Source organism: Solea senegalensis, linkage group LG16 (genome assembly GCF_019176455.1).
Source record: "Solea senegalensis isolate Sse05_10M linkage group LG16, IFAPA_SoseM_1, whole genome shotgun sequence".
NCBI classification, from domain to species: domain Eukaryota; kingdom Metazoa; phylum Chordata; class Actinopteri; order Pleuronectiformes; family Soleidae; genus Solea; species Solea senegalensis.
Window position 1 is genome coordinate 17,130,742 of NC_058036.1, and position 22,603 is coordinate 17,153,344.

Here is a 22,603-nt window from a genome sequence, read left to right on the forward strand (position 1 = left end):
TTCTGTTATTTTATGGTTGACTGATGCCATGAGTTGTTCATTTAAAGGTGCAGTGCATACAGTAAATGTGCTGAAGTCATCTGCGGACACAGACTGTGTTTCTCCTGCAGTTTTTTTTCCTTCCTCCTCTCTTATTTTGATGCAGAGAAAGAGAGGCGTGCCGCCGACCCTGGTCGGGCCGATCCGGGCCGGGCCAGGCTCTGATTCTACAGAGCTGTGATTCTGCAGGGGGTGGGGAGGGTGGGAGTATTATAGGATGTTTGGCTAAAAAGACTTTTCCCAGCTGCAGTCAGACTGTTTCGCTCATCTCTCGGAGCTCGCCTTCATTATCCTGGGGGAATATTTTCAGTGTCAGCCGTGCGGCTCATTTCGGACAGTGACGAGCCGCAGTTCGGATCATGGGAGATGCTCAGTCTGCGCAGCGGGAGAGGAATGAGGATGCAGCGGCTGAGGAGGAGAGCGCAAAAGTGGACGATGCTCCTGCAGAGCACAACACTGAGGATAAGGTAATTGTTCATCTGTACAGTCTGCACAGACATCATGGTATACATACTGTACATGTATGGACATTTCCAACAACAGTTATACAAATGCATGTAGTATTATGACATATTTTAAATTTACCCCCAAAAAACATCAGGAGGTTTTGCTGCATGTTGCAAAAAAAATGCTGAGGTTGGATTTAACGTCAGTGAGGACAGTGAAGCCACTGCTTGCCAACATTTCCATTATCACCAAGCTAAAGAAAAAGCCCCTGTGTCTTTTGACAGGTCCAGCTGTTCTGATGCTACACAACAGCAAGCACTTTAAAGCTTTTTCATCACAATTCACAACAACAATTTCTGACAGAGTGCAGGTGTTCAATGAAGTCATGCTGACATTTTCCAGTAAAATAATTATTAATAAATAAAATGAACTTTATTTATGTATTACTTTTCAAAACAAAGACCAAAAAGTGCTTAACAGCAACAACTTTATGTCACAAGACTGAACAAAAAAAACTCAGATAAAACCAGGCAATGCTTCCCAGCAGTTGTGACATGATGACACTTACTTTGTGGTCTTTCTGGAGCTTCAGGGACATGAGTTTAATCTCTGGAACAGTTAAAGTAATTTCAAAAAGGGTTAGGGTTTAAATTAAAAAACACACAATATAGAATTTGGAAGGAAGACCTTAAAGCGAAACCCCAGACAAACAGGTGACAAACATGTTAAGTGGCAGTTCAGCATAAAGAAGTGTTTGTGTGTTAACCACTTAACTGTCATAGGGGCTTGAACGTTGGCTCCTTGGTTGCTGAGTTGCTTTGGAAGTTTTTAGACTCAGTAGTTCTACGTTTTAGGAGGTATTGCAATGGTTTGCCTGCACGGTAGATGGACAAGGGAATGAGCATGGAGGAATAATGACCTTCCGTTCTTCGAGGAACTAAAGTAAAGCCCATGGGAGAGATGGAATTTCCCCTGTGCTGCACTCAGCTGAAGGCAACATCGATTATTTGTGTAAAACATTATCACTGGGTCCTGCTGAGCAGGAAGTCAATTAGACTGTACTTTACTGTAAGATTAAAAATAACCATTAATGTACATGAGCTGTTTATCTGTGTACATTAATATATTTGTGTTGATCTTTGAGTTGAAATAAGTTTAAAATGTTGTAGCCACTCATATGCAAAGTGGATCACAGCAATAGGACTTCTCGTAATGAAAACAGCTGATCAGATATATCCTCTGTCGTGTCCACACGTGTTTAAAACACCACTTGTTTCACGGCACTTGGCTCTGGATGCCTGAAAACAAAGACAGTGTGTTTGTGGCCTCTAATACAGGAGGTGATTGGCCATATAATGATGTATATCTTCAATGTTAACTGTCACAACCGTCTATAATCAAATTATGGCTGCAGACCATCCAGTGTTACAGTACTTGGGTGTTTTCTCTACATGTAGGGCAGGGAAACGCTGGTTCCTAGTGACTTAATCTAAAGAGAAATTCACAGATTAGCTAAAGGGCGCATGTTTTTCTGTTGCCATCACCTGCTCAGACTTTCAAGACTAATCTGGCTCGTGGATTTGAGATTGGGACAATTAGGGTTGTTAAACTGTAAAGTGACTGTGCCCCAACTAACAGTAACTTGTGTGTTGTTCACTGTAATTACTCAAGGCTTGAAATTCTTTGCTGTCACATAAAATTCGGTCAGATTTATTAAAACCTTTAAATGAGCAGATGATACAGAGATACCTGCTGTACTTTCCTGCTAATGTTTGGTCCTTTGTTTTCAGCCTCTCATAATCTCGGAGATCAATGAAAAGGCAGACAGCATTATCGCAGAAGCTAATGGGCACTGTGAAGAGGAGATGACTGCAGAGGGTGAGTACTCACTGTCTCTCTATTCTTGCTCACTGTAAGACAGGATCATTTTTAAAGATGCATTGCTTGTTGAAATCCAAGATAATATTTGACATTTCATACTTTTCTGGTTTACCTATCCGTTCTCCAGACAAAGACATTTCAGGAATAGCAGAGCAAATTAAGGATGAAGAAACACCATTAGAAAGTGTTGACATAAATGAAAAGGAAACACCTAATGAAGCTGACGCTGATAAAGAAGAAGAAGAAGAACCCCTGGAAATTATTGAAATGGATGCAAAGCAGAATGACATCAACGACAGTTTTCGAAGGTTTTTCAGTAACATTAGTTTGAAACTGAGTGTGAAGAGAGGTTCGGTCGACAAAGACCAGAGAGCAACAGATGTGTCTGACGAAACTAATGAGAATGAATCAAACAGACAAGAAGATATCAAGGAGACTGTAAAAGAAGCCGAATGCAATCAAGATGAGCAGAGTATTGATCTGAACGCACAGGGAACTTATGATAACGATTCAACAACATGCCCCACCCTGACAGATGTTACATCCGAGGACATTCCAGAAAATATACAGGAGAAAACATCAGAGACCAAAGAGGAAGCTGAATCAGACAATGTCGCTACAGCAACAACATCACCTGTAGCTGAAGATGAAATGGTTCAACGGGATGCTATGTTTGAAGATCTAAATCCAGCATCTACATCTAGTCCTGAGACAGAGGAGGTTGTGTCGCCAGTTAAAAGGTTTTTTACAACCGGAATATTTTCTGGACTACGGAAGAAAAAGACGTCCATAGAAGATGAGACAATTGAGAGAGAACTGGTGGAAATGGGCAACGAAATGGCACAGACAAAAGAAAAAAGTGAAGACATACAACAGGATAATGAGATAAGTCCTCTAGACATTGAGGCAACTACAGTCCAGACAGAAAATATAGAAAAGGACCAAACAGAGGAAAATCTCTGCGCAGCATCAGGTCAAATGATGGATGAAGCAGAATCACCTACCACAGCAACGGTTACTGCCAATGAGCCTGAAAACACAAGCTCTCAAGACAAAGTTCAAGACAGTCCTTTGAAATGGCTACTATCGGGGTCTAGTTTTAGAAAAACTTCCAAAAAACAGAGAGGTAGGAAATCAAGTCATGAAAAGCTCGCAGAATCTGGAGAACACTCAGATCAGCTCAAGAAAGCTGCCAAATCGGCTGAGATGCCGAAAGAAGAGAGTCCAACGCAAAACTCAGAGACAGCAGGTGAGGAGGATGGAGCATGGGCCTCTTTCAAAAAACTTCTTACTCCAAAAAAGCATATGAAGAGGTCCTCGTTGACAAATGAAGAGGCACAAATTGCAGGCACAGTTGGAGAAGCAAAACCAAGTGAAGGAGACCAAATGTCAGATAACAGCACAGAAGAAGGCAAAAAAAGAAAGGATTCCTCTGTGTCATGGGAAGCTGTTTTGTGTGGATCAGGAAAGAAAAGCAGAAGCAGAAAAACATCAGACTCTGAGGATGAAACACCTGAAACTGAAGATGTCAACAAAAAGGAGACGTCGCCACTGGAGAGTTCTAGTGAGGCTGATGAAAGAGCCATTTCCCCCAAACAAGCAGGAAGTCCTTCAGAGGGTGAAGGAGGATCAACGTGGAAATCCTTTAAAAAACTTGTCACCCCAAAAAGGAAAGCCAAGGATGAGGAGGAAAGCAAAGACAATATACAGTCTGATAGCGAAGGTACACAGGACGAGCCATCCTTTTCAATCAAGAAATTTCTCCCAGGTCGAAAAAAGAAGAAGACTGCTGAAAACCAAGACCAAGTATCTTCAGATGAGGCTGAGAAGGGGGTAGCTTCAGGTGATGAAGATTCTGAGACACCAGCTGTGGTTCCGTTGTCTGAGTTTGATACAACTGAAACAGAGGTTCACATTGAAACACAGGCTGATGTAGAAAGCCCTGTACCCAAAGAAGCAGATTATGAACTGGAGCAAGATCTCCTTGATCAGATCGCTAAACCAGTCCTACCTTCTGACAGTCTTCCAACTGACACAACGGAAATCCAAGCCAATGGGGACAATTTAAAGCATGAGCCACCTGCAGCCCCTGCTTCACATGAAGAAGCAGAGGACCTTACAGAATCATTCAGTAACCATCATCAACTCAGTGATATTCCAGAGGAAGGTATAATTACAGATACCATTGCCACTCAAGCTTCAATTGCTGAAGAGGCCGCTAGAGATGACACTATAATGGAGGATCTGATAGAGATCACATCTGAGGCCATAACTGCGCCCGAGCCCATAGATGAAACCGAGATGATCTCTGCAGTTTCCCAGCTATCAGAGTCTTCAAACACATCTGGCAACATAACACCAGTCCCAGTAGAATATGATATCAGACATACAGAGGCACTCTTAGAGCAGGTTGTGGAAACCATCTCCATAAGCCCGGAAGCAGAGCCAGTGTGTTCAGAAGAGATAAACTCAGAAAGAATACTTGAAACATTTGTGAAAAGAGAGTCTGCAATTTTGGAAACACATAGGAGATCAGATGCAACATCTATTGTCACAAGTCTAAATGCAGACGAAATGGACATTATTGAACACTCAGCAACAGCCCATGCGGAGAGCATATCTGAAATCAATGAATCTCTTTCCAGAGACATTGTGTCCGAAGCTCCTACCGAAGAGTTTGTCACTGCTGAAATTGCTGTTGATGAAGGTCACGAGGTCAGCATTAAAAAACCAGCATATACTGGTGAGAGCCAGCCTTTGGTGGAAAGGCAATGTGAGATAAATGAAGCTGCATCTATGGAAACGTTACCTGAAGTTGAATCGATTGTTGCAGATGAAGGTTGTCTTGTAGGGACTCATCAAGATGAAAAAGAGCCCCTGGAAATTGACTCCCAAGAAGCAGAATCAGCCGCTATAACAGCAGAAGAAAGTGAAGATGGAACTGCAGGGCAGGAAGAACAAACTCCAACACACAAGGAAGAGCAAATCTTACCCCATATCACAGACCAAGTTAAAGTTGACAATAAAGATCAACCACAAGTGGAGGAGGAGGAATTACAAGCATTACAAGCCGTGCAAGATGCCACATCAGGTTCAGAGGAGGGTAGTGACCAATTGCTTGAAAAAGTAGTATTATCTGAGGATTGCACAGCAGAAGGAACTACTGCCAATGAACCAAAAGAGGAAACCATGGCTCTAACTGAATATAATGTTGAAGCCAAGACAGAAAAGGTGCAAGCAGATGCTGCCCAACCTGACCACTCTGAAGAACCGGAGTTACTAGAAGACGTACAAACAGCTGCAATGAATGTAGACGTGGGCATTGATCAATTGCTTGAAAAAGAAGCGATAACAGAAGATAGCCCATCAGAAGAAACAGTTACACACAAACCAAACAAGGCATCAGAGTTTCTCACTCAATATACCGATGCAGAAATGAAAGACAAGATGCAAGTAGATGCCCAAACTGAACATTTTGGAGAAAACGTGTTAGAAGCTGTACAAACAAAACTAGATTCAAAGGAGGATAGCAGTCAGCTGCTTGAAAAGGAAGTAACAATAGAAGATACTACAGGTGAAGAAACAGTTACAGACAAACCAGAAGAGGAAACTGAGCCTATCATTGAACTTGATGTTAAGGCAGAAATGGAAAACCAGATTCTAGGAGATGGTGTCCAAATTGAACATGCTGAAATACAAAATGTGTTAGAAAGCGCACCAACAGAGGAAACAGGGCCTTTCAATGAATATGATGTAGAGACAGAAAATAAAATGACAAATGCTCCCCAAAACGAACCCACTGAAGAAATACAAGTGTTAGAAGTTGTTCAAATAACCACATTAAATCTAGAGGAAGTCAGTGGTCAGTTGCTTGAAAAAGAAGTAACATTAGGTGATATTCAAGCACAAGAAACAGTTACAGACAAACCAAATGAAGAAACACAGCCTCTCACTGAATGTGATGTTCAGGAAGAGACTGAAAACAGACTTCAAACAGATGATGCCCAAACTGAACAAGTGTTAGAAGCTGCACAAAAAGCCACATTGGATTTAGAGGACAACAGTGGTCAACTTGCAAAGCAAGTGATCTCAGAAGATTCTGCAGCAGGAGAATCAATTACAGACAAATCAAAGGAGGAAACACTGCCTCTCACTGAATATGATATCGCTGCTGAGACGGAAAACAAATTCCAAGAAGATGCTGCCCAAACATTGAATAATAAAGAACCACAAGTGTTAGAAGCTGCACAAACAGCCACATTGGATTTAGAGGACAACAGTGGTCAACTCCTTGCAAAGCAAGTGATCTCAGAAGATTCTGCAGCAGGAGAATCAATTACAGACGAATCAAAGGAGGACACACAGCCTCTCACTGAATATGATATCGCTGCTGAGACAAGAAACAAATTCCAAGAAGATGCAGCCCAAACATTGAATAATAAAGAACCACAAGTGGTAGAAGCTGCACAAACAGCCACATTGGATTTAGAGGACAACAGTGGTCAACTCCTTGCAAAGCAAGTGATCTCAGAAGATTCTGCAGCAGGAGAATCAATTACAGACGAATCAAAGGAGGACACACAGCCTCTCACTGAATATGATATCGCTGCTGAGACAGGAAACAAATTCCAAGAAGATGCAGCCCAAACATTGCATACTAAAGAACCACAAGTGTTAGAAGCTGCACAAACAGCCAAATTAAATTTAGAGAAGGATGGCGGTGGTCAGTTGCTCAGAGAGAAAGTAACATCAGAAGATATTCAAGCACAAGAAACAGTTACAAACAAACCAAAAGAGCAAACACAGCCTCTTACTGAACATGATGTTGAGGAAGGGACTGAAAACAGACTTCAAACACACGCTGCCCAAACTACACAAGTTGGAAAACCAGAAGTTGTACAAACAGCCACATTAGATTTTGAGGACAGTGGTCAATTGCTTCCAAAGGAAGTGATCTCAGAAGATATTCCAGCAGAAGAAACAGTGAAAACAGAGCCTCTCACTGAATATAATGTTGCAGCTGAAGCAGAAAACAAACTCCAAACAGATACTGCACAAATGGAACATACTGGAGAACCAGAGGTATTAGAAGCTGTAGAAACAGACACATTAGTTGTCGAAGAAGGTAACCTTCAAACATCTAATGAATCAGAAGTACCACAGGCCATTCCTGCAGCAGAAATGTTTGACACAGACCAGGCAACAGAGAACCTAAGTGAAGTAAGTTCCAAGCCAGATGACAAAGACCTGAAAAGAGATGCTCCAAATATTGACCAAGTTGCAGAAATTATAGGAGCTGTTAGTGTTCAATCCCTCAGAAAAGAATTTTTAGCACAAAACACTGAGGCTGTTATTGATGAAGCCAAAGAAGAAACAGAGCCACTGACTGAAGGTAGTGAACTCGCTGTTGCTATTGAATCTGAACATGTTCAGGACCATGCGGTAGCGGAGGATGTCATTTTAGCACAATCAGCAGAAGATGTTACTGGACATACTCAACAACCAGAAGTGTCACCATCAAATGTAAATGACACTGAAACCAGTACAGAAACTGAGGTAGAATCATCTATGGCTGCGCAAGCAGTCACTGAAAGTGCTGAGGGAGGTAGTGCAAATGTTTTAAAGGTAAATGAAGATCAGAAAACAGAGAGTACAACACACAATGCTCAGGTTAGTCAGGAAGATCACGTTCATGAAGTTGTCGATGAGGTGCAAACAGTAACAGCAGTTTGTGTATCCTCTGTTGATGATGAGGCAAGCTGTGTTCAGGTGAGAGAAAAACCTGTATTTTCCAAAGTATCTCCAGCAGCTTTGCTGGAGAATGCTAAATTTACACATGAAAGGGCGCACGCGCAGCACCTTGGCACAGTGCAATGCAATATTGAAGAAGAAGAAAAGGGCGTCATTCCAGGTTTTGAGTTTAAGCATGCTGCAGTCGAGCATGCTATCATCGCACAAGTGACCACCTGTCATCTAAAAGATGTTGCAGCAGCAATACCTGATGTGTTGATAGAGACAAAATCAGATTGCCGTGAACCCTTGATAGAGTCTGTGGTAAGTCAGCTAGACTGTAAAGAGACAACGGAGACTGCAACACCCTTAGTGAAAAAGTATGTGACTGTGACAGAAGAAGACAGCAGTGTGGTCTTGATGAATGTACCACTGGTAGAATTTAGGGACAACTGCCAAATTCAAGTGCAGGTGGTAAATGTTGACATCAAATCAGCGGAAAAGACTGTTGACACCGCATTAGAGGTAGGGATAACAGAGGCGAAAGAAGTTATTGATGTTTGCCAGGAATCAGTGGAAGAAATTGACCAGTCAGAATCAGTCATATTAGAACAAGAAGTTATAAAACAGACAGACACTGTGATAGAGACATGTAAGACAGCTGAAACTGAGTTAAGTGAAGTGGAAGATCAAAATGTTGTTGAGGATACTACTGTCGGGGAAAGCCAGGAGGATGTGACTGCTGTCGCAAGTGATGAATCTGCAGCTGAAGAGCAAATGTTCAAGGACCTTGTGCAAACATCCGATATTCCAGGAGAGGTAGACCTTGACAAAGAGGAGGAACCTAAAACTGAAGTGGAAATGCCTAAAGTGGATGTCACAACTGAAGAGGTCAGATTGTTATCAGATTTGAAAAAAATAAATGAAGAAACAAAAATTACACAGATTACCGAGAGTCAGATTGTAACACCTAACGCTGGATTAGTAGTCCCCCAAAACACGGGAATAATCTCCTCAATAGGCAATGTGGAGTCCCCATCAAGCCTTTCACTGGAATTCAAACTTAACATACAGTTCGGGCGAGTGAAGGAACCAGCTTCTCCTCCACCTACAACAGAGAGAACTGAACCGATGAAAAAAACAGAAGTGTCTGAGGTTGGCGTTCAAGCAGTGGAGCCCGAAGAACAACCTGAAAAGAAACAGAAAATGACTGAGTTGGTAGACGGCACAGTTCAGGGAACAGAAATCGCAGAAACAGAAGCAGCTAATGTGGAGCAAACAGAAATGTCCACGATCACAAATCAACCACAGCTAATTGATGTCAGCATGCAAGCGGTAAAAACTGATGAACCTGCAGAACAATTAAAACCCACAGAGAGAGGAACCGCTAATGTCCAAGTGAAAGAAACAACAGAAACAATTATAAAGAACGAGAAAAGAGAAGTGTCCCTGAGTCCTGCAGGACCTGCTGAAGTTTGTGAGCAAGAGACAAAAGCAGAGGAAGCTGACCAGGACGTATGGATGGATGCTGAAGAAGGTGTAGACAACCTAGAGGAAACGGAGAAGTCCCTTCATGAGACAGATGAACCTCCAGAGCATCAGCAGGAGAGCAACCAGGAGGAAATGTCTGTACCAGAACCTGACTTTGACAGGACTGCCACTTCCATGGTCAAGGAAGAAGAAAATCAACAAACACTCGAACAAAGAGGAACCTTTGAAATCGAGAGTGAGGGCGAAGATTTTGCTGTCGCACTCGAAGATTCAGCAACTGCAATGGCAAGCACCGCTATAATGGAGTGGGATTGAGTATGTGTAACTTCAGTGTTACTAATCGGTAAGAATCTTCACTTATTCACTGATATTATGATATTTGAAAATGCAAATTATTTAATAGAATGTTTTCATCTTCTCTTTCAAGGTTGGACTGGCAGAAGCAAGAGAACGACAGGAAAGAGCAAATGTTTTTCCTTTATTTTTGATCGTCAGAGCAAAGGGAGAGACGGGGTGTTTGGGGGGGTGACGTCCAGCAAACATTTCAGGCTGATTTCAAACCCACCAAGGCAAAGACTCTGCCTTAATGTTATGTGCTTATTTAAGCAAGCTACTGGCGCAGCCCATCGATCATTACCCAGCTATTATTTAACATGCTCAAACACAAATATTCCTGTATCCATTTAGTTTGCTGCATAGCAAAAATGTCAGTACTAACCATGACAGTTCTTTTCAGTTACTCATATTGAAGATAATGTATATGTCTACAAGAATAAGGCAGTATTTTTCTATTAACAACTTGTCATTATTATGGTTACATGCTACAAGAACATTTTGCAAAAGTATCAAAACCATTATTCAGGATGTAAGTGGCATCACATAAAGGACACACTCATTTCTCTTGAATTAGTAAATTAGTATATGTAGATATTTCACATCTTTCACTTTGTATTGTAGTTCACTATTTTGCTTTAAATACATAATTCATGACCTATGCAAATCTATGCAGCATCACCTTATACATGACGAGTGTTTTAACGCTAATACAGCCCACGAGGTGCTCACTTTGATTCTTGTTGACAAGTCTAAGTTGGAAAGAAAATGACAGGAGCATGTTAGTTTAAAAAAAATAAATAATAATTTTTGGAACACACTGTATTTGACTTACATATGCATTTGTCATTATTTTAACTGTAATCAGCAAAGCCTTAATGTTTAACAATCATGGCAGATTTACTCGTCAGATTTTATTTCCCCAGTTTAAACTGTGGGTGACAGAATAACTAAAGCTGTTGTTGCGAAAGGTTGTTTGTGGCTAAAACAATATGTGTCGACTGTGTTTATATATCTATAGGTGTATTAATATATTATATTTGAATAAATTCATACATGTAAATTTCAAGTTTGTACTGCAAATTCTTGTGTATATCTGAACGTCTGGCGTTGGTTTTCACATTAAGCAGAACTACTAATCTATCTATCTTTTACATTCAAACACTAAACCATGACAAATAATTATTTAAATACATTATACGATGCATCATTGATTAACAGGAGACTAATGAAAAAAGAAACAGTGAAAGAAAACAAAGCTTTATTGTGTTGAATACATTACCAGTTAAGATATCCAGAAAGATGTACATTAACTTAACTGTATTTATGTCCAGAAATCACTGTCCCATATTATTGACAGTACCTTCATAGTCCTGCGTTATTTCTTTGTAGCTTTTATTGCCTTCATAGAATTGTGGAGGAGTTGCTCAGAAGATCATTTTTGCAAGTTCAAACATAACCTGCAAGGAAAAAGCAAAGGTGTTACAGGGAACAAGAGCGTGCAAGGTGTAGAGTACAGGCTTAATGTGACTGTTAGGAGTCCTGATTTTCTTTCACCTCTATTGTAATGAGGATAACTATCATCCACTCCAGCCTCAAGCTGTGCTTCTCGCTCAGGTGGCTCCTCATGAGGTCAGTCAACTGTGTGCAGTGTTGTAGCTTCTCATTCATCACCTGCAACACAGAAGAAGGTGGGAGTTCAGATCAGGACGAGTGACAGAGTAGAACTCTGTATTTCTGAGGTGGGGCTTTGATTACATTGACTCTGCGGTTGATGCTGAGGAACTGGCACGTCTTCTCATAGAGCTTCTCCAGGTTTTCTCGGTCCCAGTAGAAATCGGGAGTGAGGAGCAGGTCAGACCTCAGGTTTATACAGTGTCTGTCAGAGGAGGATGTGAATACACAGGTTTAACGTTGACATGTTATTTAACCCTTCGAACACAGGGCATTTTGGCTGCTTTTTTCCATTACTATGTTTAAACATACAGAGGCTATAAGAGTGGGCAATATAGTGTCTTATATCCTTTCTTTCAGCACAACCTGGGCAATAATTTTCTCCAACTATATAAACACACCTCAGCAAAAAGTACTAACATTTTTAAAATCAGATTTAATTTGCGAAATTTGGAAATATGTCACAGTTCAGAGCTCATTTGGCTCGTTTTTATGAACAAAAACAAAAGACAAAAAGGTCTATTTTGTGACTTCTGCACGTTACCAATAAGTTGTAAGTTGACAACGGTGCATTTACCTTAAACTGAAAAGCTCTCCTATTTTCTGCATCACCTCAGCAGAGGATAACTTCACTCTTTTGCCAGACTTCAGTGTCTAAAGGGGGAAAAGGACAAAAGACATAAAGCACTGGCATTTGGTGGGGGGAGGGGAATAATTGCATAATCACCTTAACAAAAACAACCAATCATTACAGATAATCAATTATTCATTATCTCCTTCTGTCGGCTGTTAAGTGTCCACTATACCTCTGGAATTGATTGAATTGACTCTACAAAGTCGTCTAATGACACCTCCCATATTGCCAGCTTCACTGGAACAGAAAAAAAACACGAGGTCAGACTCAGACACAAGGGTGAGGTGAGTAGAATACACACCCAGAAGATTTATAGTTAAGGTACAGGCTCTCACCTGATAAACATAATGCATTTGAAAATGCAAATTTCTCCAGAACACTGTCATTTTGATCCATCTCATCGCACAGAATAAAGTTGCCACGTTCAAGCTTTGTATTTCCTCTGCAGAAGTAAGATGTGTTTTACAACAGTGACAACATTTGAGGAGGCACAGATATATAGTACAAGACACAAGGAAGAAGCACTACATACACTCCAACTGTGTAATTGATCTCTTCATTTTCCCAGTGGACTAATGCTACTTCATAAGGTTGGATCTCATGTTGCTCCAATATTCTCATCACATTTTTTACCTGGAACACAGTGAAACAATCAAAAATCTGAAGTAGACATGTTGATAAAATATAAATATCATATATTTCAATTTGATGTGGTTTTGGTTACCGTTTTGTCTTCAACATTCCAGAAAACTACAGATCCTTCCCTGAAATATCAGATTGAAACAGTCAGTCCATGGTTTACCTGAAAATATAACACTACACCAAGCAACAGGGTATCCTTTCTTTTCTTCTTACTTTTATAGAACACATTCATTGTTCATTGAAATAAATATGCCATAATTCACTTGACATATGAACCTGTATTCAATACTTGATGGATGTTATCACTAGATTCTAGGAACACATTGCGGTCAGTATTAAAAAGACTCCTCAAATTTAAAGCACAGCATAGGGAATAACTGTTTTATATTCTTTTTAAATTTAGCACTGTATACTGTAATTTTCACTCAAAAACAAAGCCTCAAACAAAACAGTCTTTGCTATTTTTACCTGAAAAAGAAAATGAGAGCATGGTCATCTGGTTTCGCAGCCATATCTGTGGATATCACCAGCACATTTGAGGCATCTGAAATTAAAATGTCATTATTAAAAAAATGTGTCCATGCAATTGAACATCACAATTCAATCCCTGCCATGTTGTAATTCTGAGTCATACCTCTTGGTAGATCTACTTCCTCGAAGCCGTGATTTTTCAAATCATGGCAAAGAGTTGGCAAATGATACTGGTCTGCTGTTGCAAAGGCAATGCATCGCATCATATCCTATAGAGTAAACAGGGGTTGGATTAATCCCAGAAGAAGAAAAAAAACAAGAATGCAGGTGTATCACCTCGTCATCACCTCGTCTTCTTGTAAAGATGGCTGATTGGCTCTAGAGGGCTGTTTTGTTCTTGGTCCTTTGGGAATCCGTTTCCCAGGCACCGCCACTGGTTTTAAACTTGGTTTCAACATCGACTTCACAAGTTCTGTGGCATAAAACCGATTCTGTCCACTCGTACAGTTGGGGAACATCCCAGAGTCCATGAACAAACCTTTAAATCCACCCAAAGCTGGGAAAACATGTCTTAAATATGTCCTCTGTTGGTTTACATAACAGGTCCTTGAGATGCCCGAGATAGGCAAGTCTGAGTGAGTCCTGGGTTTGGATTCATACTTTTGAAATTGGACTAATTGGGAGAGACTGGCCGAGGCACAGATGCAGACCTTTTTACTCTCCAAAGTCTGCCTGGGTCTCAGTCTGGACGACAACATACGGAGGAGCATCCTCTTGTTTAGAGCGCTTCAGAGGTGACCTACAACAAAGAGACCAATTGCTAGTGTATCCCCACTTGAATACCAAGGGCCAATCAGTTCCTACATAGATAATCAACTATTTTGATAACAGAGCAAGGTTTTTATACAGATTGCAGCTTCTTAAATGTGAATATTTCTGGTTTTCTTGCTCCATATAACAAAGTCATATATAAATCATTACAAACTGAATCATTTTGGTTTGTGGACTAAACAAGACATTTGAGAACATCATCACAACATTTTTGAACGTTTTGTGATATTTTATGGACCAAACGATTACTCAAGTTGCATCTCTAATATGATGCTACTTTTAAACTTTTGGTGTAATTTAACATTACAAACATCACGGAACTCTGTAAACGGTCCTCAGTCCAAAATACATTACTTGTGACGTCACATTTATGATGTAAATAGAAAAACAGAAACCAAAAACGAGCAAGACTGACCTTGACTTTATAAGCAAAGTCATAACCTGCAACCAGGTTATTTTTTGCCAGCATTACTGCACTACAACTGCATTAATAGTACACGTAAAAAACATGCGACTGAATTGCTGTTGCTAACTTTAAAGTAACAGAGGTGATTCACATGCTAGTTCAAACCGTTGTGCAGGAGTGTGGATATTAGTCGTAGGCTCACCACGAATGAATGAACACGGAGTCTTTCAGAGCATGTCCACGTTTATTGGACCTGAAGTGTCAGGAACGATGTTTTTAGGAAAACATCCCAACGGTTAATATCGGTTCATATAGCACAAGGAGGTGTGTTTGGTGTTTGCTAATAAAGTTTTTTTATTGCTGCTCACTTCCTGTTTGACGTAATCAGGACGTGATGCAATAGCGCTGGGTTTTTTGAGTCCCCAAGTTTGGACTGACAGGTTGTCTGAACGAGTAATACTTGAGTCAAATAACAAGTATCTTACAAGAAAATGACTCTAAAAGAAGTTGAAGTCACATTTTACAATATCACTTGAGTAAAAGTCTTAAAGTACGACATTTACTGTACTTAAGTATCATGGAAACATAACCTGCTAGTTCTCAATTAGGGCAAACTGTAACTTCATTATCATTATTATTATTTCAAACATGCTTGACCTGTCTACTATTGTGCTATTGTCAACTACAATCTCACATTAATGTATATTAATGCTTTTATTTAAAATATATGTGGGAAATGTATGCAAGTCTTCAGATGTCAGCAGTCATTACAGCACCCCCTCTGGTAGACCATGGTATAGCCCGTGTTTGGTGTTGCCAGGTGACTTCTGCAACAGTAACACTATTCCCATGCAACACAACCAACTATGGAAGTTACGGAAAACTCTGAGGAGGTATGGAGAAAATATTATTACATCTCTGTGCATTAAAATACATTTAATCTTTTGTTGAAACATTCTAAATGATGCCCCCTTTTACATTCAAATGATGTAACTTTTTGCTTGGTATAGAAATATTAAAAACGGTTTAATGTCATTCTTTTCCATATTAATTATTAGGTGGAGCAGTCTAATGAGAAGGAGAGGCTGAAGATGAGAATAGCTGTTTTGGAAGAGAGTGTGAGGTCTTCTGAGGTGGAATGTAAAGCCAGCAGGGAGATGGTCCTGAGGCTGGTGGCAGAGCTGGACCGTGAGAGGAAGAAGGCTGCCAGTAGTGCAGCAGCACTCGATTCACTCAAAGTGGTATCTACAAAAGTTTTTAAAAGTCCGTTTAAAGCCTAATTTTGACAAAACAATTTTACGGTGTCCTGTATTCCTCTCAGTATCAATACAGTATTATAGACTTAACTGTGTCTATCCAACTACTGTGAAAAAAAATCCCCAGGAGGAAAGGAAATGTCTTAATTATATTGGATTTCAAACTTGGGGGCTAAATACTGCTAATTTGTTTTAGTTGATAAACCATAAAAACACAGAATATACAACAGTAATACCTAACCATAACTCCTAGAAGAAAAATAAGCAGGACATAAACTGAACTCTGCACTTATACAAACCTAAACGTGAGTGACAGTGGTATTTATGTGACTTCCAGGAGTTAGATGACCTGGCTGTGGGAAGGAAGAGTGTTGAGATGGACAAGGACACACTAATGGAGATGCTTGAGGCCAGCAAGAGAGTGACAGAAGCAGCCAAGCGAGAGTCAAACTGTCTGGAGAAGCAGGTGGAGGAGCTTGAAAGAAAGCTGGTGTCAAGCCAAGGAGAGACTCAGGCAGCAGAAGACAAACTAAAGATGTTCCTGAAAAATGTGGCAGACCTGCTGTGGGCCAAATCTGAAAATGTCATCCCACCCACAGAAAAAAATATTTTACAGAAACTGGATAAGGTGAGGAATCAGTGTTTTTGTGAGTTTTCCTATATTTATTTGCAAAACATTAGCATTTTTGCTGCCTGATTTGTCAGTTTTTGTGACAGTGACTGTTCTGCAGACCGTGTCGGAGATGCAGACCAGACTGTGTTGTGTCTCTGAGGAGCTGAGAGAGCAGGCAGAGCTGCAGCACGGCACACTACAGAGGGCAAAGCTAGCAGAGCAGCAAGTCCAGGACCTGAGGGAGAGACTGCAAAGTCTAGAAACTGAGCTGATGACAGCGGACATGCGTCGAGATGGCCTGAGACAGAGCAAACAGCAAGTAAGTAAAGTCACAGCAACACGGGATAAGAGCACACCTTAATTACATAATACAATCATTTAAAGGTCCAGTGTGTAAGATTTAACAGTTTATTTACTGGCAGAAATGGAATATACTATCCACAAGTATCTTGGCTCAAGTGTGTAATTCTGTAATGATAAGGTTTTGTGCCCTTAAAGTAACCCTTATATATCAAAGGCCTTGTTTTTACAGCAGCATGAGTAGATCACTGACACACAATTAGTCTCACCATGCTGTCTGACCACTAAATGTCCCTAATTCTTACACACTGGATTTTCAAATGAGCTAATTAATTATTATATAATTAATTATTGTTAAACCCAGTGGCACATGTTTATGATTTTCTGACCACATGCTGTTTCAGTACGAAGAGTTCCTGGAACAGCTGTCATCGACAATGATGGTCGACAGCGTTGCTCTTGATCTCGGCTTCGACATGAGGCTCAAACTCATCCTGTCACGTGCAGAGCAACTTGTCAAACGAGAAGGAGCTGCTTTGATGGAGAGCAAAAATCTGACTTACAATCTACAGCGAAAGGTAGCTAATACATATGCTGTAACACAAGAAAAAGTGAACATCAAAAAATAAATGAAAAACTGCCAGCGATGGAATTGTTATCAAAAAATCTAATTTTCCCAAAAGTTAAAGTCACAGAAGGATCAACTAGAGAGCAAAGGACTCCATGTCCAGTTCCTGAGAAAGAAGGTGTCAGAGCTGGAGGAGGAGAAGAGGTGTCGGTCAGCGTTGGAACGAGATGACGCTCATCTGGAGGCCAAGAGGATGCAGAAAAAACTAGAGCGTCTCCAGAGCGAGCTGAAGGCCACCAAGCAGTCCAACACTGAGCTCAAGGCTCAGCTGTCCCACACTAATGAGCTCAAGGTAGAGGGGACAAGGGTTCGGCCTCAAAGCCGATCCAGAGGCTTGTTCGTCTCATAATTGTTTGGAGAATGTGTGTAAATATTTTAGGGGGGGTAATATTTCGAATTGTGAACTAATTATGTAAAACAAATTTGTGATATTTATTTGAAGTACCTGAGAACATAAAGTTCTACATCACTGAGTAAAAGTTGTTTCCCCTGAATACCTCTGCCTGACACGCCAAGTTGAAAGTGATGGAACAGAGTCAGAGCATGCAGGAGCAGAAAAAGAAGCTGGAGCAGCTGGCGGAGGGGAAGGCCAAGGCAGAGAACACGCTGAGTTCAGTGAGCTGGGACCTTCAGAGTCGAGAGAAACAGACCCAAGAGGATCAGCAACAACTCAGCAGCCTCAGACAGAGCCTGGTTCTGCTGTCTGACAGGGAGCGAGAAGTAAGGCAGTGGTGACAATGAACAGTTTTGATATGGAGTATCAGATCCACCTTATATTAAGTGGAGAAAGGAATAATTTGGGTTACTCTACTCTTTCTACTCCTGCTGGTCCTAAAAGTAGGGCTTTTAAAACAAAAATATTAAACAGTAACATTACTTGAAGATATATAGGCTACATGTATATCATGAGAACTACTTTTGAAGCTGAGCAAACAAGGGTTGACAAACAAAACATTACCTCAATTGGTAACACCTAATTGAATTAGGTTAATAGAGCCAAAGGTTATATGAGGACAATTTACTAACTTTAGTTTGAATGAATCAAATTCAAACTGAATGAATGACCTTTACCGAAAATATAAGATTTACATTACAGTTTTATTCATATTGAATTAGCAATCACTCCCTTCTGCCACTGTCAATTCTTTTCTGTGGAGTCACAGTCAGGCAAACAGAAGAGCACTGGAGAAACTTCTGCTTATCCTTCACTGTTTACTCTTACTTTAGGCATTAAGGACGTAATCAGTTTATTAGAGCTGCTAGATTCAGACTGTGTGTTCTGCCCATTTTCCAGCTGGAGGATTTCCGGATGGTGGTTTCCCAGATGCTTGGTTATGATGCCACAGCCCTGACTCTCCCAAATAATGAAATCATCAAATTACTGGAGTTACTTATTCACAATCATCACCACCATCACCATCTTCATCACCACGTGAAGGTGCCCTGGCTCTGTCCTACTCACCAGAGGCCTCACCATCTCCACCAAATCCAGGACAGCTGCTCCCTGGACGTTTCTACCTCCAGGTCAGCTCATCCAGATGATGCAGTTACCCTTTAAAACAATTTAAAATATTTCAATAAAGCCAAATCTTACTTTAAATATAAGTAATATGGTTGTGGAAACAAAAATAAAACACATTATCCCTAAAATTTCCCACCTGTGTTTTCAAAAATGACATTAAGAAAAGACAAATATCAAAATAAGGATTTGGCATTCATTGTTTTACATGGTCGTGTATAGATACATTTCTCATCAAATTTTTTTAACAAGTATATACATATACATATGATCTCTGACTGTTATACATTTGATACTGAGCTGGCAGTCATACAAAATATACAATTGTTCTATATGTCACAGTTCTCAATCTTAATTCATACTTTTAAAAAATAAAAACATGTGTAAAGACCATGGATGTTAAAAGTGTTGTTTCTGACTTTGATATTAAAACGCACGTCTTGGCTTAATGAATTTTACATGTGTAAAACAAGGTTATGGACTGGGTTTTGGTTTTTTTTAACCACAGACACAATGAAGGATGTTGGTAAATAAAAGAAAATAAAAGATCAGAACTACATGCCAACAGGTAAAAAAATAATTGCAATGTAAGCTATATTAAATGTTGTTATTATAACTTTTCACTTACAAGCAATTTCACAGGCTATATTTCAGCAATTAACTTTGGTGCTATTCAATGACTGTTTTCCTCAGAGAAATACAGCTTGAATATTGTCACAATGTCCACTGTGGGGGGGGGGTACTTCAGCGAAGATGCTCCTTATTCAACATAGTATCATAGTGAGATGTTTGATCCTACGTGCTACACAAAGAGACATTAACTGTCGAGGTCAGCTGTTCTGAGATGAGTCTCCTGCTCCCAGTGTGATCGATTTTGTCAAGAATATCATTGTGATCTCCTCACACTGACGCGAGAACACTGAGGTGAAAGCCTTGACAGCCAGCCTACACTGGAGGTGGTCCGTTTGTGTAGCTGAGCATCGGGTAGAAGGAATGAGCAAAGTTGTTGGACTGAGCACAGTAGTCCTCTGCAGAGATCGGCAGCAGGAAGGCGAGGACCAATAACAGAAGCAGGAGGACCTGGAAAGGCAACGCCGCCCAGAGGACGCGCCACATAAACGATGACCTATGACCCACTGATGCCTCTGAATCAGAAGGGAAGGAAGCGGATCCAGCGTCGCTGCGAGACCTGCTCACACACATGCACAGCAGCACAGACTCGGGTTTAGTTCTTCACATCAGTCAGTCAGGACATACACAATCATTGAGATCTGCTGTCTCACTCGCATTCCTGATTCCGTGACTGTATAATCCCATTAAGAAAAACAACTTTAAAGGTGCTGGAGTGATCACAAAATTAAACTGAGAGAACAATATACACATTAAAATAGTCTGATTCAATTCTCTAATCTCCCTAACGTAATATCCTTCTCTCATCTTTGGTTTTACCATTTCCGACCAGTTTTCAATCCAAATAAGATCTCAGGACAGCAACAGGGAAACTGCATGGCAGCGCTTTAAAGTAAGCTCCATGCTGTGTTCAAAGACATTGTCAACATGGTTCAAAGCAATGTTGAAACAATGTTTGACATTGTGATCTACATGCTGACCGAGACTGGGTGGGTAAACACAACTACAGAGACAAGTCACAAAACAAAAGTAAACAAGGCATACAAATCTGCACTAAACAGATATAACATCGGACATGTGAGCTTGCATTCCTTTGCAAAGGGTGTTAGGATGAAAAGACATGCTGCAGTGTCAGCTGATAGTCACAGTTTTGTTTGTAAGGAGACTCCCTGGCGGATAATGCAAAGCATGCCAAGGCAAGAAGAGCGGTGTCACTACAAGGAGTTTATTCAACAGAGTAGTTTGACTTTAAGCTTTTGATTTTAAACGGACAGTTTGGAGAAATATGCTTATTAGCTTTCTAGCTGAGAGTTATTGGTGTGTTGAATTCAGTTAGGAGATGAATAATTTTGTAACTTTGTAATACAACTCCAGCGTACTTTTCCGCTCTGCACAGGAAAACTCTCAGCAAGAAAACACATGAGTGTGTTTCAAACAATTGAATTGCCGTTTATTGTTACCATCATCCTCAGACAGCCTCAGTGGTTACTGTCAGTGAATGGAAACTGTTGTAAAAGAAGTGTCTACTGTCAAAGAAATAATAATGTATATATTGTAATAAGAACAAAGGTCTGCAGTGCTCTCTAAAAAAAACATTTGATTGAGGTGTTGTGCGACTCAGGAAATGCACAAACAATTGTGATGTATATTTTGCATCTCACTTTGTCTTTCATGATTGCTTGAAGTGGCCCTTTACCACTTTACAAAATGGAGGCCTGAGAGGCAAGACTCACAGATGAGACACTGAGGGGTGGAGAGATGGTGGATAGTCACTGCGAGAGCAGCAACAGCATCAGAAGAAGAAGAAGAAGAGATGTCTCACACACGAGAGAGAAAGAGAGCGAGAGCGAGAGCAATAGAAAAAGAGAAACTGCAGCCTTTGCATTGTTCATTGCAGACATTTACTGGCGTGACTGTTGGAGAGATAAAGGGAGTGTATGCACTCAGTAATAGCAAGAGAGGGTTAGACGTAGAAAAATGTCCCTCTGGTTAGCGATAATAAGCAGCTGAGGACGTCGGGCGGAGAAGAGGCCTTGCACCTTGTGAGAGACTGTTGTCAAGGATGTGTGGGCTACCACTCACCTCATCCCCTAACCTACACAGAGTGTCTAGACTTACAGAAGATGATGGAATTCAGTATCATGAGCTGCTAATCTGACATGCATTTAAAAATATTTAGGATTTTTTAGCCTTTAAAACTCAGCTGTTGTTTGAGAATTGGGGGGCTGGTGAGTTCCATTATCTTCTGAGTGTGCTAGAAACCAACAGAAAGGTACCTGTGGTGTGGACTGCTCACAGAGGGTCCAGGCTGTGACAGACTACATTTGCCCCGTTGCTGTTTGCAATGAACAGGGGAGGGAGGGGGGGTAAAAGAAAGAAAGTATGTTTCAGTCCAGGCAAATCAAGACAAAGCTACCGATGAAAAGAAATCCCCAAACAAATGAAAGAAGGGCAGCAACAAAATCAAACGTGAAGGTGATAGAGTTTGTAACCAGTGATAATTAGGAATCTGGCCTCTGCTTGTGAATGAAACAGGAAGCTTCAGTTATGCAATGTGATGCATACATCTCTAAATAAAGTTTAGTCACAGACACATATAAGCAGTAAAATGCTTATTTGGACTGAACTTCAAATAAAGGATGACTCATTACTGATGAAAAATACTGCTTGTAGCTCAAAGCAAATATGATATCATGCTCGTTAAATCATACTTCCTATGCTTCTTTAGTAATTTTAGCAGTTTCCTTGGAGCCAGTATTCCTGGGAATAACACTACACGGATGAAAATAAAATCAGAGAGAGAGGAAAAATTGGGGAAAGTCAATTGGAATTTAGGTTTGAAAATAGTGAAAGAGAAAAAGTGACCACAAGGTTAGAACTGAGAAGGTCTACCGTGAAGAGAAAGGAAGAAATAAAGTTGGAAAGAGAGGATTAGTAAGAGAGGAGCAGTATCTGAGAAAAGACAACATGCAAAAGAAAGAATAAAAGGCTTGGAAAGGATTCAAAGGGTTTCCAGTGTGGAAGTGTAGGAAACAGGACAGATCTTGGGATGACAGGAGTGAATCTGGGGCTTTTAGG

At 40.5% G+C, this 22,603-nt stretch overlaps 5 protein-coding genes across 17 annotated transcripts in view; 3 read left to right on the forward strand and 2 right to left on the reverse strand.

The window, feature by feature from the left end:
* The first annotated feature begins 247 nt into the window (after positions 1 to 247).
* akap12a (A kinase (PRKA) anchor protein 12a) lies at positions 248 to 5,650 on the forward strand. The gene is made up of 4 exons (XM_044047790.1): positions 248 to 506; positions 2,277 to 2,364; positions 2,495 to 5,598; positions 5,636 to 5,650. The coding sequence occupies exons 1-4, from the start codon at positions 399 to 401 to the stop codon at positions 5,648 to 5,650; spliced, it is 3,315 nt and encodes a 1,104-aa protein (XP_043903725.1). The 5' UTR covers positions 248 to 398.
* LOC122783143 lies at positions 5,559 to 10,990 on the forward strand. Its single transcript, XM_044047785.1, has 2 exons — positions 5,559 to 9,931; positions 10,016 to 10,990. The coding sequence occupies exon 1, from the start codon at positions 5,671 to 5,673 to the stop codon at positions 9,901 to 9,903; it is 4,233 nt and encodes a 1,410-aa protein (XP_043903720.1). The 5' UTR covers positions 5,559 to 5,670; the 3' UTR covers positions 9,904 to 9,931; positions 10,016 to 10,990.
* Positions 10,991 to 11,165: 175 nt separating this feature from the next.
* Positions 11,166 to 14,947, reverse strand: rmnd1 (required for meiotic nuclear division 1 homolog). 2 transcript variants are annotated; one of them, XM_044047786.1, is made up of 12 exons: positions 14,782 to 14,947; positions 13,690 to 14,141; positions 13,506 to 13,611; positions 13,340 to 13,415; positions 12,954 to 12,993; positions 12,762 to 12,862; positions 12,565 to 12,671; positions 12,402 to 12,466; positions 12,173 to 12,249; positions 11,680 to 11,800; positions 11,479 to 11,595; positions 11,166 to 11,381 (listed from the first exon to the last, which is right to left on the reverse strand). In XM_044047786.1, exons 2-12 carry the CDS (start codon positions 14,110 to 14,112, stop codon positions 11,349 to 11,351), a joined length of 1,266 nt encoding a protein of 421 aa, XP_043903721.1. In that variant the 5' UTR covers positions 14,113 to 14,141; positions 14,782 to 14,947; the 3' UTR covers positions 11,166 to 11,348. The 2 variants fall into 2 exon arrangements, with proteins under 2 accessions (XP_043903721.1, XP_043903722.1); XM_044047787.1 differs by lacking the exon at positions 14,782 to 14,947 and having other exon boundaries at positions 13,679 to 13,725.
* Positions 14,948 to 15,385: 438 nt separating this feature from the next.
* ccdc170 (coiled-coil domain containing 170) lies at positions 15,386 to 19,286 on the forward strand. Its single transcript, XM_044047309.1, has 8 exons — positions 15,386 to 15,472; positions 15,638 to 15,820; positions 16,173 to 16,463; positions 16,567 to 16,767; positions 17,153 to 17,326; positions 17,432 to 17,668; positions 17,893 to 18,096; positions 18,671 to 19,286. Exons 1-8 carry the CDS (start codon positions 15,446 to 15,448, stop codon positions 18,932 to 18,934), a joined length of 1,581 nt encoding a protein of 526 aa, XP_043903244.1. The 5' UTR covers positions 15,386 to 15,445; the 3' UTR covers positions 18,935 to 19,286.
* Positions 19,287 to 19,619: 333 nt separating this feature from the next.
* Positions 19,620 to 22,603, reverse strand: part of syne1b (spectrin repeat containing, nuclear envelope 1b) — a 68,888-nt gene continuing 65,904 nt past the window's right edge. For 11 of the 12 annotated variants that reach the window (XM_044047321.1, XM_044047322.1, XM_044047312.1 and 8 more), the window contains 2 exons: positions 21,802 to 21,860; positions 19,620 to 20,084 (listed from right to left, as the gene is read on the reverse strand). In XM_044047321.1, coding sequence (XP_043903256.1) covers positions 19,841 to 20,084; positions 21,802 to 21,860 — 303 coding nt within the window. In that variant the 3' untranslated portion in view covers positions 19,620 to 19,840. The remainder of the gene's footprint in view (positions 20,085 to 21,801; positions 21,861 to 22,603) is intronic. The other variant, XM_044047320.1, reaches the window with a different exon arrangement.

Excerpts from the sequence above, each read along its gene's own strand:
- rmnd1 (XM_044047786.1), bottom strand. The coding sequence starts at position 14,112 with ATGCTCCTCCGTATGTTGTCGTCCAGACTGAGACCCAGGCAGACTTTG. Across the intron at positions 12,994-13,339 it reads GCTCTCATTTTCTTTTTCAG|GGAAGGATCTGTAGTTTTCT; the intron begins GTAAAAATAGCA and ends CTGATATTTCAG. Across the intron at positions 12,250-12,401 it reads CAATTCAATCAATTCCAGAG|ACACTGAAGTCTGGCAAAAG; the intron begins GTATAGTGGACA and ends TTCCCCCTTTAG.
- akap12a (XM_044047790.1), top strand. The coding sequence starts at position 399 with ATGGGAGATGCTCAGTCTGCGCAGCGGGAGAGGAATGAGGATGCAGCG. Across the intron at positions 507-2,276 it reads AGCACAACACTGAGGATAAG|CCTCTCATAATCTCGGAGAT; the intron begins GTAATTGTTCAT and ends CTTTGTTTTCAG. Across the intron at positions 2,365-2,494 it reads AGAGGAGATGACTGCAGAGG|ACAAAGACATTTCAGGAATA; the intron begins GTGAGTACTCAC and ends TCCGTTCTCCAG.
- ccdc170 (XM_044047309.1), top strand. The coding sequence starts at position 15,446 with ATGGAAGTTACGGAAAACTCTGAGGAG. Across the intron at positions 16,464-16,566 it reads TTTTACAGAAACTGGATAAG|ACCGTGTCGGAGATGCAGAC; the intron begins GTGAGGAATCAG and ends ACTGTTCTGCAG. Across the intron at positions 17,327-17,431 it reads CTTACAATCTACAGCGAAAG|TTAAAGTCACAGAAGGATCA; the intron begins GTAGCTAATACA and ends TTTTCCCAAAAG.
- LOC122783143 (XM_044047785.1), top strand. The coding sequence starts at position 5,671 with ATGAATGTAGACGTGGGCATTGATCAATTGCTTGAAAAAGAAGCGATA.